The 15,035-nt window shown below is 59.1% G+C and overlaps 2 protein-coding genes and 6 non-coding genes across 8 annotated transcripts; 5 read left to right on the top strand and 3 right to left on the bottom strand.

Moving 5' to 3' along the window:
* Positions 1–164: 164 nt before the first annotated feature.
* LOC148052119 (U5 spliceosomal RNA) lies at positions 165–280 on the bottom strand. Its single transcript, XR_015699354.1, has one exon. It is a non-coding gene; the product is annotated as a U5 spliceosomal RNA (small nuclear RNA).
* A 497-nt stretch (positions 281–777) lies between these two features.
* Positions 778–892, bottom strand: LOC148052118 (U5 spliceosomal RNA). The gene has a single exon (XR_015699356.1). It is a non-coding gene; the product is annotated as a U5 spliceosomal RNA (small nuclear RNA).
* Positions 893–1,478: 586 nt separating this feature from the next.
* On the top strand, positions 1,479–6,483 carry RPS8 (ribosomal protein S8). The gene is made up of 6 exons (XM_087730561.1): positions 1,479–1,529; positions 2,426–2,532; positions 2,897–2,996; positions 4,385–4,560; positions 5,468–5,597; positions 6,320–6,483. The coding sequence occupies exons 1-6, from the start codon at positions 1,526–1,528 to the stop codon at positions 6,427–6,429; spliced, it is 627 nt and encodes a 208-aa protein (XP_087586687.1). The 5' UTR covers positions 1,479–1,525; the 3' UTR covers positions 6,430–6,483.
* Positions 2,275–2,359, top strand: LOC148052117 (small nucleolar RNA SNORD55/SNORD39). Its single transcript, XR_015699363.1, has one exon. It is a non-coding gene; the product is annotated as a small nucleolar RNA SNORD55/SNORD39 (small nucleolar RNA).
* LOC148052116 (small nucleolar RNA SNORD46) lies at positions 2,702–2,805 on the top strand. The gene has a single exon (XR_015699365.1). It is a non-coding gene; the product is annotated as a small nucleolar RNA SNORD46 (small nucleolar RNA).
* LOC148052115 (small nucleolar RNA SNORD38) lies at positions 6,045–6,116 on the top strand. Its single transcript, XR_015699364.1, has one exon. It is a non-coding gene; the product is annotated as a small nucleolar RNA SNORD38 (small nucleolar RNA).
* A 626-nt stretch (positions 6,484–7,109) lies between the features above and the next one.
* LOC148052114 (small nucleolar RNA SNORA35) lies at positions 7,110–7,239 on the top strand. The gene has a single exon (XR_015699374.1). It is a non-coding gene; the product is annotated as a small nucleolar RNA SNORA35 (small nucleolar RNA).
* Positions 7,240–9,477: 2,238 nt separating this feature from the next.
* Positions 9,478–13,584, bottom strand: BEST4 (bestrophin 4). The gene is made up of 9 exons (XM_009468326.2): positions 13,433–13,584; positions 13,042–13,136; positions 12,318–12,551; positions 11,843–11,997; positions 11,673–11,750; positions 11,178–11,330; positions 10,805–10,885; positions 10,207–10,361; positions 9,478–9,892 (listed from the first exon to the last, which is right to left on the bottom strand). The coding sequence occupies exons 1-9, from the start codon at positions 13,582–13,584 to the stop codon at positions 9,478–9,480; spliced, it is 1,518 nt and encodes a 505-aa protein (XP_009466601.2).
* Positions 13,585–15,035: the final 1,451 nt, after the last annotated feature.

Genomic DNA, 15,035 nt, shown 5'->3' with positions numbered 1-15,035 from the left:
AGGGGCATGCTGGGAGATGTAGTTCGGCGAGGCAGCGCGCATGCGTAGTCCGCACCGGGGGCTCAGGGAGTCCGGTTATGAGGACAGCGGAACGCCCCGACAGGAGCGCGGCGCCTCCGTCAGAATACTTTATTTTTTTTTGTCTTTTAACCAGAAAAAAAGGCAGCTCCACCGAAATGGAGCCTCGAAAAATTGGTCAAACACTCAGACTTGTTCCTCTCCACGGAAATCTTTAGTAAAAGGCGAAAGATTTATACGATCTGAAGAGAAACCGGAGCATGACCTTCGCACCGCCCCCGCCGCACCGCCCGCCTGCCCCACGCCCCGCAACTCAGGGCGACGGGCGCCCGCCCGCTCCCGGCCCCGCGGACCCCGGCCCGGCCCCGCCGCGGCCGCAGCAGCCGCGCAGGCCCCGGCGGCTCGGAGCGGCGACGGGAGCGGGCGCGGCGGCGGGCGGCGGGCGGGCAGGGAGCGCCGCGCTGCCGCGCTGCCCCCTGGGTATGCAGAGCGGCCGGGCGGTGCCGAGGCGCGGGCTCGGGGGGCGGCGGCTCCGCCGGGCGGGGGCGGCGCGGAGCGGCCCGGGCAGCGGGGGCGGCGCTGCGGCGGCCGGTGCGGGCCCGCGGCGGCTCTCGCCTGCCCCCGCCTCCCTCCGCCCCCAGCCATGACGATCGCGCGTGTCGCTGTCCCCACCTAGGGACGTAAGCCGCCCGCGCAGGAGCCCTGTGCGGGGTGACCGTTATTTCCGAAACAACTCTGTTTTTGACCAGGAAAAGGAGCAGCTCCACCGAAATGGAGCCTCAAAAAATTGCTCGACACTCGTGCCTGTTCCTCTCCACGGAAATCTTTAGTAAAAGGCGAAAGATTTATGCGATCTGAAGAGAAACCAGAGTATGCGAGCTTTACTCCCCGCGCACAGGCCGCCTCCCGGGTGTCCCTGTGGCGGAGACGGCGACCCCCGCCGGACACCTCGCTCCCTCCTCCACCCCCCCGGCCCGGCCCCCTCGGCGGCGCACAGGGGCAGGGCCCCGCTCCCGGACCGAGCGGCCCCGCGGGGGCGGCGGAAATCGCCACGGGGGCCGCGCCGCGAGGCCGCGGTGCACCCTGGGTATGCAAATCAGCCCGAATACCAACGAGCCGTATGCTAATGAGGCGCCCACGCCCCGCAGCGCCCAGCACGGCCGGAGCCCAGGGGCGCGGGGGCTGCTGCGCCCGTCCGGCCCCGCCGGGAGGCGCTGGTGAGGGGACCCGCGGGGCAGGAAGGACGGACCGGGACAGACGACCCCCCCGACGATGCTTTCCCTCCCTCCCGGGCCCGCGGGCTGGAGCCGGGGGCCGTTGAGGCTCGGCCCCGGCAGCGGCCGCCGCCGCCGCCGTCGCCCGCCGCCCCCCCCAGCGCCGCCGCGTCGCCACGGCAACGGCGCGCGCCCGCCGCTGGCGGCGCAGTGACGTCAGAGCCTCGCGAGAGCTCTCCCCGCCAAACCGCCCCGTGAGGCGTGGCCCCGCCTCTTTGCGCTAGTGCCGCACCATGGGTGAGTGGGGCCACCGCCGGGCCCGGCCGCCATCCGCCGCCATCCGCTCGCCGCGCCGCCGCCGGCCGCCCCGGCCCCTTACTGGGTGACGGGGGGGGTTGCCGCTAGCCTGCACCGCCCGCCATTGGGGGCGGCCGCGACGGCGCCGAGCTGCTGGCGGAGGGAGGGTGACCAGGCCCAACATGGCGACGGGCGAGGGGGGGGGGTGGTGTGGACGGCCTCGTCTCGCCTTGCCTTGACGCAGGCCCCGAGTGCTGGGCTCGCTCTCGGTGGCGCTGTGGCCGTAGTGCTCAGGGCCTGGGGAGGGAGTGTTTCCCGCAGGGAAGCCTGCGGGTGAGGCGGGACGGCTTTCGTAGGGGACCCAGCAAGCGGGGGTGGCCCTGTACCTGGCTGGTCGGCGGGGGGGGTTGTAGGGGGAACGGGAGATGGGGTACGATGGGGGGATAGTCCTTACAGGGTACCCGGCAGATTGGGTAGGAGAAGGGGTGTTGGGGTGTCTCTCAGGGGTCCAGCAGAAGGGTGGGATGGCGGTTCCTTTCTATAGATGATCTATCAGACCCAGAGGATAACATAGGGTGTCTCCTATAGGGTGCCTGGCAGCTTGGAATGGGGCACTTCCCATAGGTGCCCAGCACATGAGGTAGGTTGGGAGGCTGCTTCTCAAAGGGGACACCCGTTAGGCATGGTGGGGGGAGTCTGTCTGCTTTGTACGGCCCTGCTGGAAGGGAGGAGGTCGAGGTGGATCTGAGTATCAATGATGAAGCTTCTCTGACTGCTGCATAAGGCCGAGTGCACCGTGCAGATACCAACCTTGGAGAGCTGAGGACTCAGAACCGTGCCCTGCCGTGGCCAGGTGGGCTCCGTGCCGTCCTCTGACCACGCTGCTCTCCATTCAGGTATCTCCCGGGACAACTGGCACAAGCGTCGCAAGACTGGGGGCAAGAGGAAGCCCTACCACAAGAAGAGGAAGTATGAGTTGGGGCGACCTCCTGCCAACACTAAGGTGGGTGATGTGGGGAGGCTGCTCGGTAGTTGTGTTTTCAAACTTGAGTTGCTGGTTTAAATATCTGCTGTGTTTTGTGAGCGGTTAAATATCTGTCGCTGCTGCTTTAAGAGGTGATGTTTTCCTCTATGCCTGTAGAAAGCAGTGATATCTTTTTGTGACAAGAGGCAATTGGAGTGATGAAATTTACACCTTAGGTAGATGCAACAGACCGTTTTGGTCACTTACCGTATCTGCCGATGCTGGGGTTTGTCATAGTTACACTGACCACGTTGCCTTTGAGCTTAGGAGTTGGCTGGACTCCTGCATGAGCTGTGCAGCCTTCCAGCACCAGCAACACCCTGGTGTTTGTTTCTGACCGTAGATTGGCCCACGCCGAATTCATACAGTGAGGGTTCGTGGTGGAAATAAGAAATACCGTGCCCTTCGGTTGGATGTTGGCAACTTCTCCTGGGGATCGGAATGTAAGTACATCATAACCCTCATGTGTTGGAACAGAAAAGTCGTTTACAGCTCTGCTGGTCCCTGGTACTGCTACAGAGTAGAGGGATGATGATGCAAACGAGGATTTTTGTAGGCTGGGTTTGTTTGAGCATCGTGGAGCTTGAAGTACTGGGTCTGAGGCAGCATGCATAGTGATGGTAACTTTGAGCTTATGTGGCTTTAGGAGACTCGGATGTCTGCGAAGTTCACGGTGATTGGGGTGTCATAGTTACACTGAGCGACATGCTCGCATTGCCTTTTTAGTGGGGCGGGGAGAACTACAGAGGGGTAAAAAACCTAAATATGGGTACTTCTTCATAAATGCAACTTTTTTTTTTGTCAATGAACGCTTACTAAAAGTTAGGTGATCCTGTACAACAGAGAAAGCTGAGGATTTTGCTGCGAAGGCGTGGCCCTGGGACAACATTGCCTTAGCACGTGCAGTTTGCTTCCTGCTCCACTAAGCAAAAGCAGGAAGCACGTTAGTGAGAGGGGAGTCTGTAGTGTTTCCCATGAGCAAGGTGGGTTTTCTCTGAATTACAAACCGAAAACCGTATAACTTGAGCCTGCTCAATGTTACTCAGCGTGATGGTAAAGCCAGTGGGGAGGAAAGTGGTGTTTCAGCAGTTGGCGAGGTGTAAGGGCAGAAGGACGTGCTTTCTCCTCAGTGGTCACAGAGCGTTGTCCCCACTGTGCTAAGTGCTGTCACTCACAGGCAGTGTTACAGAAGCGAAGGGACTGAGCGTACCTTGCAGAACAACGGTGAGGTACGTGAGCAAAGAGGAGAAAATCTGTTCTGTGCCTGGCCTTTGCGTATGTGGAGGGCTGTGTCTCCAGGGCAGGCAACTGCTAAACAGTCAAATCTCATAGCTTAACACTGAATGCTTCAGGTGGGTTTTGAAGGGTGAAAACACCAGCTTCCTCTCAATTTACTTGTAAACCCTCACCTATATGGTTTCTAGTGTGTGTTGCAGAGCAGTCCTGTTCAACATAGCTTATTTCAGTAACTCTGGGAAGTACATCCAGGATTGAGCCCTGTGTGCAGTGTTAGTTGCCATCTGCTGAGGCGTTTTCCAGTCAAAATTTATTTTTTAGCATTACTCAGTCCTATCTGAGATTAGTTCCAGTGAGGCCACAGATTCCAGTTTTTCATCTGGGCCGAATCATTTTCTGTCCTAGGAACAGAAAGTTGGACTGATGAAAACCAGATACATCTTTCCGTTGAATTTAAGTCATTGCCAGGGAAACTGGAGGATATTTGATTGAGCGATAAACGTGAGGTGGTTTAAGGGTATGTGTGAGATGCCGCGGACTGTATTCTCAGTTGTCTGATCCCTGTAGGTTTGAATTCATGCTCTTCTTTTGAAAGGCTGCACTCGCAAGACCAGAATCATCGACGTCGTCTACAACGCTTCCAACAATGAACTGGTGCGGACAAAGACCCTGGTGAAGAATTGCATCGTTCTCATTGACAGCACCCCGTACCGGCAGTGGTATGAAGCCCACTATGCCTTGCCCCTTGGACGCAAGAAGGGTGCCAAACTGGTATGTCTGGGATTGGCATTGTCATTTTGACTCCTTGCAGAGAGTAGAGTCTGCCCTGCTAGAGGCGGTTTGTCGTTCTGAGTGGATGGTGCCTGCCAGAATAGCTTTGGGTGTCCGTCCGTGGTAACAGTGGTTATCTGGGCTACATTCTGTCAGCTCCCAGGACGAGTCCGGCTCTGTTAACAGAGCGTTCAGTACCACGGAGCTCTCTCTGAGGCATCGCGCCCATTTGTGCACAAGGACGTGCCTGTCGATCTCTTGGTCTTCTAATGATGGTACCTTTATCCAGCTGGTGCTGCTGAAGGGGGATTGATGACATTATGGTGTGGAGGAACACTTCGCAGATCAGGTCTTTGTGCTGGGGAATGATTGCTCTTAAGTGCCTTTAAGCTCTCCAGACCTGCCATCTCTAATTTTGTTCAAGATGCAAACCCCAGACTGCTAGAAGGTATTTAAACCCCGACGTGTAGCACTCAGGTTAGGGTTGTCTCCTTGCATTAGAAACAAAGCACTTTTAGCTGAGCGCTGTGCGGTTCAGAAGCAGGGGGAGAGCTGGTAACCTGTCTGCCAGGACTTGCGCCACACCCCGGCGCTCTCGTTATGTCTGGAGACGGAAAGAGTATTCACCACTTTTTGGAGGAGGATTAATTAATCAAGGAAACCTTTGCAGTGTCATTTGTCTAAGAGCACCCTTCGCTGAGGCCCTGTGCTTTGTTGTCAGCGGTGACTCTCGTTAGCGACATCGCGTTTCTTGGCCTCAGAAGTGAAACAGCACCTGGTTCTGTGAGGCTGAAGTATTTGTACCTCTGAGAACACCAGAGTCTCCTTGATGTTAGTGGAGACCACCTGCTCTAGCAGAAGGTGGCCGTATGTTTAACCTTGTCTTCGCTTACGGTCTTGTTGTTAGACTCCTGAAGAGGAGGAAATCTTGAACAAGAAGCGTTCAAAGAAGATCCAGAAAAAATACGATGAGCGAAAGAAGAATGCCAAGATAGCGAGTATTCTTGAGGAGCAGTTCCAGCAGGGAAAGCTACTTGGTGAGTCCCTGGCGGTGTTAAATGTGGGTGGGGGTAAGGGAGTCGGGGCACAAAGAGGGTGCCAGGCCAGATCTTATTCTTGGTCTTGGGGTCATTTAAATTTCTACACGCTGTGATAAAGCTAACTGCAGGGTGAAAGCAATGGGGTTTTCTCTGTATCTGCAGGAGTATCTTCCGGGTCTTAAATGTAACTCGTTCTTTTCTCCGGAGATACCCCACTCCTGGCAGGAAGGGGAAAATTATTTCTGGAGCCTGAATTGGCGCGTGTCCCAGCAAGGCTCCTGGAGTTGATCATTCCTGGCGGCCTGGCAGAGAAATGATGGAGCTTGAGACTTGCAGAATGAGCAAAGGCCCGTGGGCTGCGCTGTGGGTCAGAAAAATGTCCTGTGAACATGTAACAGCTTTGACCAGTTTCAAGTTCTGGGGAACAGTTCAGTGTTCTGAAGTCTTCTGGTGATGAGACCATTGTCCAGTTCTGCTACTGAATTTGAGCGATGACAGTTTGGAGATCTGAGGAGGACTTCATTAGGGACTCAGTCCTGCAGAGCAGGGTCAGGAGCACAATACCTTAGGGGGAGGTACTGAAGCCAGCACATAAACTGGCGTGTCCGTTACCGGTAACATGCTCGTCCGCGCTTTTGCGGAGAGACTGCGTGCAGTGTTCATATGTACTGGGGTAGCGAATTATTAAACTTCTTTAACTGGATGACTTCTCCTTGCAGCCTGCATTGCCTCTAGACCTGGACAGTGTGGCCGAGCCGATGGCTACGTGTTGGAAGGCAAGGAATTAGAGTTCTACTTGAGGAAGATCAAGGCCAGAAAAGGCAAATGAATGAAAACTATTCTGCTGAGAGAACGAATAAAACCAAGAGTCTACTACAGTAAAGGGGTTGTGTGCTCATTTGCGTGTGTGGGGTGGAGGGGGCTTGCGTGGCTCCTCCTGCCTGTAAAGTGTGAAAGGAAGAAGGATCTCTCCTGGAATCCCTGAGCACTTTTGTGTCTTCAGGCAAGCTCTGGCCCTGCGTGCTCTCAACTAAAACATCTCCCTGGGCTCTGGGACTTCGTGGACCAAGCGGGTGTGCAAAAGAGTTGTCAGACTTGGCTCAAGTGGAAGATTTCCAGTACAGGAAAGCTGCGAGCAGGAGGAAGGTGCAAATGTCCATCCCCGCTAGAGTTGGGGCTTTCTGGGAGCTGCCGGGGTCTGGCTGGGCACGAGTCCCCGCTTTTCCCATGGTGCGTTGGGTCAGCACGTGCCTCAGGAGAGGGCTGGCTGTCCAGGGAGCAGCTCTGCGGCTGCAGTCCTGCTTTCCTCAGGCTCCGCCTTTGCGCGAAGTCTGGCTGAAGACTTGTCTTTTGCACCTCTGGCCTCTGCAGCTGGTACCTCCTGCCTCCGCTTCCCAGGTCACCTGCGTTCGCGTCCTCTGCTTCGGCCCCTTTCGCCCTTGCTTGGTGCCTCCTGCCCGGTTGTGCGATCACCCTCAGGGTCCCGTGTCTTGTTTGAATCTAACTTGGCTGCACTGCTCAGTGACCAGCTGGTCCTGCCCTGACCTCCTTGGTCTCATTCCAGTGCAAGATCAATTCCTTCTAGCAGAAGGGCCAGGCTCTCGTCATGGTCTGTCCCTTTCGAAAGCTGGGTACAAACTCCAGCTTTCTGCCCTGTCGTTTGTGGTGGAATTGGAAAGCTGTGGTAAACAAAAACTTTGCTGGATGTTTTGGGGCATGAAATATCATTCCTCCGGGCTCCTGATTTTAGAGAAGGTCGGTGTGATGGATCTCCGCATCTAGCGCCTTAAAACGCGGGCTGCCTGCCCCACAAATAACTTGTGCTTGCTATTTTTAGTTCTTTTCCTGTGACGCTCTGCGCCGGCTGCTGCGCATGGCAGCGGGAGGTGCTAGTGGGCTCGGGTGGCCTGGGCAGCGCGGAGTCCCCCTGCCTTGCTGGCAGGGATGCGAGGGTGGGTCCCTGCTGCAGAAGAGGTGTGCCGACCCCATCAGAACATGGTACCTGTCACCCGCACGGCGGTGGTGGCAGCGCAGTTGGTTATGGTGTGGTGGGCGTGCGTTGCCACAGCAGAGCTGTGCCCAGGTGGGTGCGACCGGTTGCATTTCTGGAGTCCCTGGCAACGGGACCTGGCTGGGCGGGACGTTTGCACAAGCACGTTCCTTCTCCATAGTGATCTGGGGTAAACTTTACCTGCTCTCCAGCAACGCCTGCTTTCCAGAGAGGTGGGGCGGAGGCGATAAAGGGCCCTTGGGAGCGATGCGTCACGGCTGCTTCCTCCGAGTGTGTTTCTTCTCGCCCTCCACAGAGTGCAAACAGGATTCAGGGTGTTTCTGGGGGACTTTGTACAGAGGGAGAAACTGGGGCTTACGGAGCAAGTGCCAACTTGGTGTCAGAGCAGGAGCTGTAAACCTGGCCCCTGATGAGCAGGGTTATGGCTAATTCGTCAGTGCATGCTGTTTATGAAGTTATTACTCTGAAAAACGCAGCTTGCAAGGGCAAGGGCCCGTGGGAATGAAAGCAGCACCCATTGCCCACCGGCGCCGCGCTGTAGGTGTGACATGGGAACGGGACGGTGGCAGCTGGCTCCCACGGTGGCACAGGCTGTGGGACCTCGTGCGGCTTGGCCGCAGGATGCATGGCTCCTGGTCTGGCCTAGGCAGAGCCCTGCGGGTGTGCACGGGGATGAACCTGCCGGGGAGGAGGCAAGCCTGCCGTGCACTGAGCCAGAAAGAGATGGGCAGGGGCTGGGGCTAAGCACAGCTTTAGTCTCGGTAGGTTTATGAGGTGCCAAAGCCTGGTCTAAGGACCATACCCACTTCTGCAGATAGCTGCGAGGGCTGAATTTTAAAAAAGCTACTTTTGGTACGATGAACAGCCAGCAGCATAACCCAAGTAAGGTCACTCATCATCCTGGGTGTTGCTCCTCGCTGTTGAATGGCGCGCTCAGGTCCACGCAGTATTAACTTTGGGGTATTTTCATGGGACACGGTCCAACCCAGAAAATGACCTCATGGTTATGCTTTAACAGGTCCAGCAGTGGCCTGGAGGGTAGCGGAGGAGGAGCGGGGCTGGCTTGCTGGAGGGACACGGGAGCTTTAAAGGAAAGGTGGCTTTGGGAAAGGGGGGGTCTTGCAGGAAAGGGTGTTTTTTAACAGCTCTGCTAATAATCTCGGGGGAAACGAATCTGACTGCGGGAACCCTTCTACAGGGGCTGAAAGTATCTTTTTTTTTTTTTTCTGGCTGTATCACTTGGTCTAATACCCCGCAACCATCACTGGTGTCAGTCCATGGAGCTGTGCCCTTTTTGCACCAGGAGAACGTGCGCACTCCTTGACAAAATCCAAATTCACCCACTTTTTGGATAAACATGATGCCCCTGCTGTCTCACTGCTGGGGATGATTTGCACCGACAAAGAAGAACCTCAAAGCTGAGGTTGGCAATAGCTTTATTAATATTGAGGGGACATCTCCATCACGGTGTTGGTTTTCTGCAAGACTAATGCCCTCGTCCCATCCCTTGCCTGGGGTCCGGGCTGTCCCCTGTCCCCTGCGCTGGGCCACGGGAGCAGGGAGTGAGCCTGGCCAGCTGCAAGTCAGCAGCATCATCACGCAGATGGGCTGAATCCTGCAGTTTTGGGGCTAACAGCTAGTGTGAAGGCTGTTTGCCCAATCCCAAACCCACCAGGATCTTCCCATCAACCTGGGGGCACAACTTGGCTCAGGGCTGGGTGGTAAAAGGCCTGGCAATGTCCTGCTTCTGGACAGGGGGTCCGAGGGGGGTGTCTGGGGACAGGGAGCTTCGTGGCTGGCGGTGGCAGTGCCTTGGGGTGGGGGCAGCTCTTCTGCTCCTGGGAAAGGGATGCTTTTGGGGCAGCCTCAGGGCTCCCAGGCCTCTGGCTGGTCAGCCCCGATGCTTTCACTGGATGGTGCCTTCACCTGGATCAGTGGCAGCTCCTTCCTCCATGTGTTGGAGGTCTCCAGCGGCTGGGTCCCCCCTGGGCAACCACCAGGCATGGTGGGCTCGCTGGCCCGGCTCTCATCCTCTGTCTCCTCCTCCTCGATTCGGGCCACCGACTCAGGGTCCTCGGAGCGGTTGGGGTAAGGGGAGGGGAAGCCACCATCCACCCGGGGACGCCGCAGGTGGGGGTGACCTCGGTTGCCCCGGCCGAAGTTTTTGATACTGATGGCGGGGGATGCGGCAGTGAAGAAGCGGCTGAGCAGAGGCGTCTGGATGCGCGGCACGCTCGGTGAGGCCTCCGCTGGCTGACTCTGCTCTGCGTCCTCGCACATGCTGGGGGAGCACAGCGGGGTGATGGGGACAGGCTGCCATCCTCCACAGGGATGCCTGGCACCACCCACCGCCTCCATCCCAATGCATTTGCAAGCAGGGAGCACCTCCAGGAAGCCATGTCCCTGCCCCAGTGGCTCATCCATCACCCAGTGCAGCCCCCAAGCCCCACAGGGGCTGGGCAACACAGTCCCAGTGCGGATTTGCTGTTTGCTCACTGTAATTGGGCCCGGGGGGGACAAGCCCGCTTGTGCTATTGCTACCCTGAACCACTCGTCCTCTTTTTCTCCAGCCCCAGGGCTGCGCCGTGCACTCACCGCATATCGAAGGTGGAGCCCAGGAATGAGGGCTTCAAGGTCTCAGCAGCTGTGGCCATGGTGTAGGGAGGCTGAGCCGTGGACTCGTTCCAGTATTTGTCCTTCACGGCGGGGGGCAGGTTCTGGTACATGTCATCCACGGAGAGCAGGGACACCTGGGCACAGCAAAGGCAGGGGACAGGGGTGGCTTTGCAAGGACATGAGCAGGGCCGGTGGCTGCAGATGCTGCTCCCAGCGCCAACTTGGCAGGGGTAGGGCTGGGCTCTGCAAGGGGCCAGGGAGGCTCCAGGCCCATCTCCTGGCTGCATTTGGGGTTTTCCTCTTTTGAACACTTTTCTCTGAGGTGAGGGGCTGAGCAGCGGTGCCAGGCTGCTGAGCGTCCCTTGGCGGGGTGCTGACCCTGCCGTGGGGAGCAGACACACAGAGGGACAGGGCGGGAGGGACAAGGTGCAGCCCTGCTTCCTTGCATGGGAATCTATTTTGGACATGGACCTGCGTGGCCAGGAGCAGGGATGGGGGCCAGCAGGGCACAGGGGGCAGGGACGTCCCTGTGCCCCAATTGCAGCAGCCCCACACATGAGCCTGGGGCAGGACCCACCTGCAGGTTCCTGTCTATCAACTTGTTGGTCTCAAAGTCATCGTCATCTTCTCCAAAAGGGTTAATGATCTGCTCTGCAACCTGGGGAGGGAGGGGGCCAGGTGAGACAGGGGATCAGGGACAGGGACACCTTCCCACAGGGCTCTCCATCCCTCAGTCTACCCGTGGGGTACATGAAACATGCAGACTTGGAGCTCCGTGGTATCCCGGTGTGATGGCCCGAGCCCAGAGGATGTGTCCCCAGGGGCAATTAGCAGTGACGTGGCTGGTGCCATGCCCTGGGCCAGCCACCCCCCAGCCCAGGGGGGTGCTCAGGGCCACCTGGCCACCCCCAGCCCATAAAGCAAAGCCCGGCTGTGTGGCCGCATCTCACCTTCAGCCAGCCAGCATAGAAGAAGAACTGGAGGAGGGTGGAGAGAGGGACATACATGTCCAGGTCCCCCTCCTGCCCTGGCTCCAGCGGCTCCAGGAACTGCCGCCCGATGAGGCAGAAGGCGAAGAAGGAGTAGACGGCAATGGTGACCACCTGCCGGGAGCATGGGTCAGCCGGCAGCGAGGGTGGCAGCCGAGGGGGATGCTCAGCACAGGGGCAGCAAGGAGGCAAGAGCCTCGGCCAGTCACTGATGCTGTTGTGGGCTTAAGGCTAAACCCCACTGCCCCGCTGCCCAGGCTCCTGCACACCCCTGTGGGGCTGTGAACCAGCAGCCATGCCGGATCCGGTACCAGATTCAATGGGGGAGTAATGTGTTTTTAGGAGGGGGGATAAAGTACTCCCCGTCAGGGTGCAGGGAGGAGGCTGTGGGGCTCCTCTGCCATTGTGGGGTGAAAGGAGCTGGGATCTGGGCTTGGAGGGTGCGGGGGTACCCACCTGCGTGTACACCAGGGGGATGCTGATCCAGTCGTAATGGAACAACATGCTGCACTTGGCCCGGTAGAGATTCAGCTCCTGGGCAGAAAGGACAAGGACGGGTGACCCGGGCTTTGCACGAGCCCCCCCCGCTGCGCCCGGTTCCCCCCACGCACCCGGCACTGACTCACGTCCATGAGCAGGCGGAGGGCCACGTCGTCGCGGATGCGGCCGTCCCGCCTGGCCTGGGCCGCCAGGTTGGTGAACCACACGCAGGGGATCCAGTACTTGTTGAAGTCAGAGTGGAGGCTCTCAAACTTCTTGCGCTCGTCCTGTGTCATGAAGCCTGTGGTGAGGCAGAGGCTCAGCGCCACGGCCCCCGTGTTGGTGGGGGAGAGCCCTTCTGGGGGCTGTCCCCAGCAGGAACGCAGGGTTTTCCAGGTGAAACTACAGCCCCTGGAGACAAGGTCTGGGCAGAGGGGAGGCGGGGCTCTTTGGGGGTGAACATCTGTGCAAGGATGCTACCCTGTGTGCGGGGCAGTGGGGGGCAGGGATGCTTGCAAGGATCCCTGGCCCCCAGCACACCCTCCCAGTGACGGGGACACGCCTGTGGCCCTCAGCTGTCACCCCACATTGCAAGCCATCACTCCCAGGGCTTAGCCTCACCCGCTTCCACCACGTGGTCCATGGTGGGGAAGCGCTTGAGCACCCTGGTGCTGACAGAGCGCAGGATGAGGACCGCTGACAGGTTGGCATAGCGGATGAGGGTGCGCCGCAGGATCCGGCCCCTCTCGTCCTTGCCGTGGACATTGCTGGAGATGACGCACATGAGCTGGTCGGGCAGGGGGATGCTGGTGTATTGGGCCCACCACCGGTTCACGATCAGAGTGACATAAAAACCTGCACAAAGAGACAGCACATGGGGGTTCATGGGTTGAGGCGAGGAGCAGCCCACAGCAGGAGAGCTGCCATGTTTCCAGGGGTGACAGATTTCTGTGTGGCTGGAAGATAAAGCATACGCTGTGCTTCCCATTGGGCTGCCCTCCCCAGGGATGGAGATGGGGATGTCCCCAGCTCTTCCTTGCCTGGGGCACAGGTGGCACAGGGCAGGACAGCCATCTCTAGTAGATAAGGTGCCTAGAGAAGGGTGCAGAGTGGGCCAGGGGAAATCACAGCTTCCGACTGGCATCCACAGGGCCAGGGAGCTATGCTCAGTGGGTCTGGGAGCCAAGTGCCGTCCCCGGGATGCCAGGCTCCTCCATCCCCCATCCAATGGTGTCTAAGGGATGTTTTGGCATGTGGTCAGGATGGGCAGTGGGGCATCCTCAAGCCACCAGCGCCGAGGGAAGCAGGGGACCGCCACTCCCAGGTTCCGGGAAGCAACCCCTACCTAGGACGAACGACATGGGGATGAGGTCCGTGGAGCGGTTGCAGTATTGAGCCACTTTGGTATAGAGGCGCTTCTGTTCCTCAGTCAGCAGCCGCCTGCAGCGGACATGCATTGGGGTCAGGGACACGGAGTGGGGTCAGGGACAAGCAGCAGGGTCAGAGGTGAGCAGTGGTGGAGCTGGGACACCGCCTCGGACCTCCACAAAAAGCCATTGCCTGATTCCCCTTCTCCTTGCCCTCCCCTGCCCTCACCTGCCCACTCCCATCCTCCCTGGGGGAGCCCCCTGGGCTTCTCCGCTCCCTGCAGGGACCCCAGTCCGTGACCAGTGGGGCATCTCTGCACATCCCGCTGGGTCAGCAGGGAGGGACACCAACACACCGACCCCGCTCACCGGTAGACGAGGCTGAGCATGGCGTACAGCACCATGAAGACGATGAACTCCTTGTACAGCAGCTTGTAGATGCTGCCTTTCCAGCGGAAGAGCAGCTTGGAGAAACCTCCGAAACGAGAGTTAGCGACTTTCAGCGTGTAGGAGATGGTCATTGTGGCTCAACCCCGCACCTCAGCGGAAAAATCCTTCTGTCACTGGCTGCCGGCTAAACTGAGGAGAACTGGGGTTCCCGCTGCTGTCCAGGCTGCAGGGCCTGGGGACGTGCACTCGCTCCCACACCAAGCACTATGGCCCATCAGCAAGATCACCCACGCGGCCGCCCTGCCCTCCCCACACCTGCCACAGCCGCTGCCTGCTCCCTGCCTGCACCCACCCGTCCCACCGGTGCCTCTTCCCCCTAAATACCCCAGCACAGGCCCGCAGCGCCGAGCCCTCCCCGTGATGGATTGGGGCTGTCAGAGGCAGGGAACAGGGAACTCTGAGTCGGTCACACCTCCCTGCCACCAGCCATGGTCAGAGATTTGGGGGAGGGGGGGTGCAGGTGCCGGAGCCAGGACTGGGCAAGACCCAGTGAGGCGGTTTGGGTCGTTCCCCTTTGCAATGACAGGGGCTGAATTTAGGCTCCGTGAGAAGCAGGGGAAAGGACAGAGGGTTGCATTACTCCTGGAAGCCCTGGGAACAGGACCCCGGGGTGCACGGGCAGAGCCAGCACCCAGGGGAGGCTGTGGGATATTTCTGGAGCATGGGTGAAAAACACACCCGTTGCTGCCCGCGTCCTCGCTGCCAGCAACAGGCAGCGCCTGCGGCTGTGGGCCGGGCTGCAGCCCCTGGGGACGGCTGGCTGACCCCTGCCTGTCCTGTCTCAGCATTGTGGCAGCTCCTGGTCCCTCCGTGTCCCCACGACAGACTTGGGGATGGCATGAGCTGGGGCATGCTGGGATGCCCTGGCTGCAGTACCTGGCAGGGGGTGAAGGAGGCATCTTAAAGGCTGGCACCAGGCCACTTTCCCAGGGCCTGGGAGGGAGTGGGAAGGGAAAAATCCCAGTGGGACATAAAACAGTGGGAAACATCCGTGAGTGACAGCGAGACATGCAGGGAAATCATCCCGTCCTCGTCCCCAACCAGGGTTGGGGTAGAGCAGAGCCGGGGCCCGTGGCTCGCCCTGCCATGGGCTGCTGGAGGCCATGCTGCGCTCTGCAGGAAACGCCACTTCCTTTGCTGGCTGGAGCGCCGTGTCCTGCCCTGCCCGGCTCCCTCCCTTCCTGCCCGGGCACAGCGCCCGACCCAAGCCCAGGCCGGCTCCAGTGCGGAGCGGGGTGGCCACCGGGGCGTCCAGACTGGGAAATGTCCCTCTGGGCAGGGGGGACAGGGCTCAAGGGCACCTGCATCCCCCCATCCCCAGAGAAGGGCTGGAGAACCCATGGGTGAGACTTGCCAGGGCGTGCCTGTGCAGGGGGGTGATTTACAGCACTCCCAGCCTTTGCCCCCTTCCCAGGAGCTCCGCGAGTCCCTGCCCTGGCCGGGAACCACAGCATTTACAGCAGGCTGACACCTTCCTCGGCTGGGCTGTAAATCACGGTGCAACGCTGAGGCTCCACTCACC

The sequence above is a fragment of the Nipponia nippon genome, unplaced genomic scaffold, assembly GCF_047370975.1.
Source record: "Nipponia nippon isolate SJK-2023a ecotype South Korea unplaced genomic scaffold, ASM4737097v1 scaffold_5, whole genome shotgun sequence".
NCBI classification, from domain to species: Eukaryota; Metazoa; Chordata; class Aves; order Pelecaniformes; family Threskiornithidae; genus Nipponia; species Nipponia nippon.
Note: the sequence above shows the minus strand (reverse complement) of the source record. Positions and strands in the feature narration are given on the sequence as shown.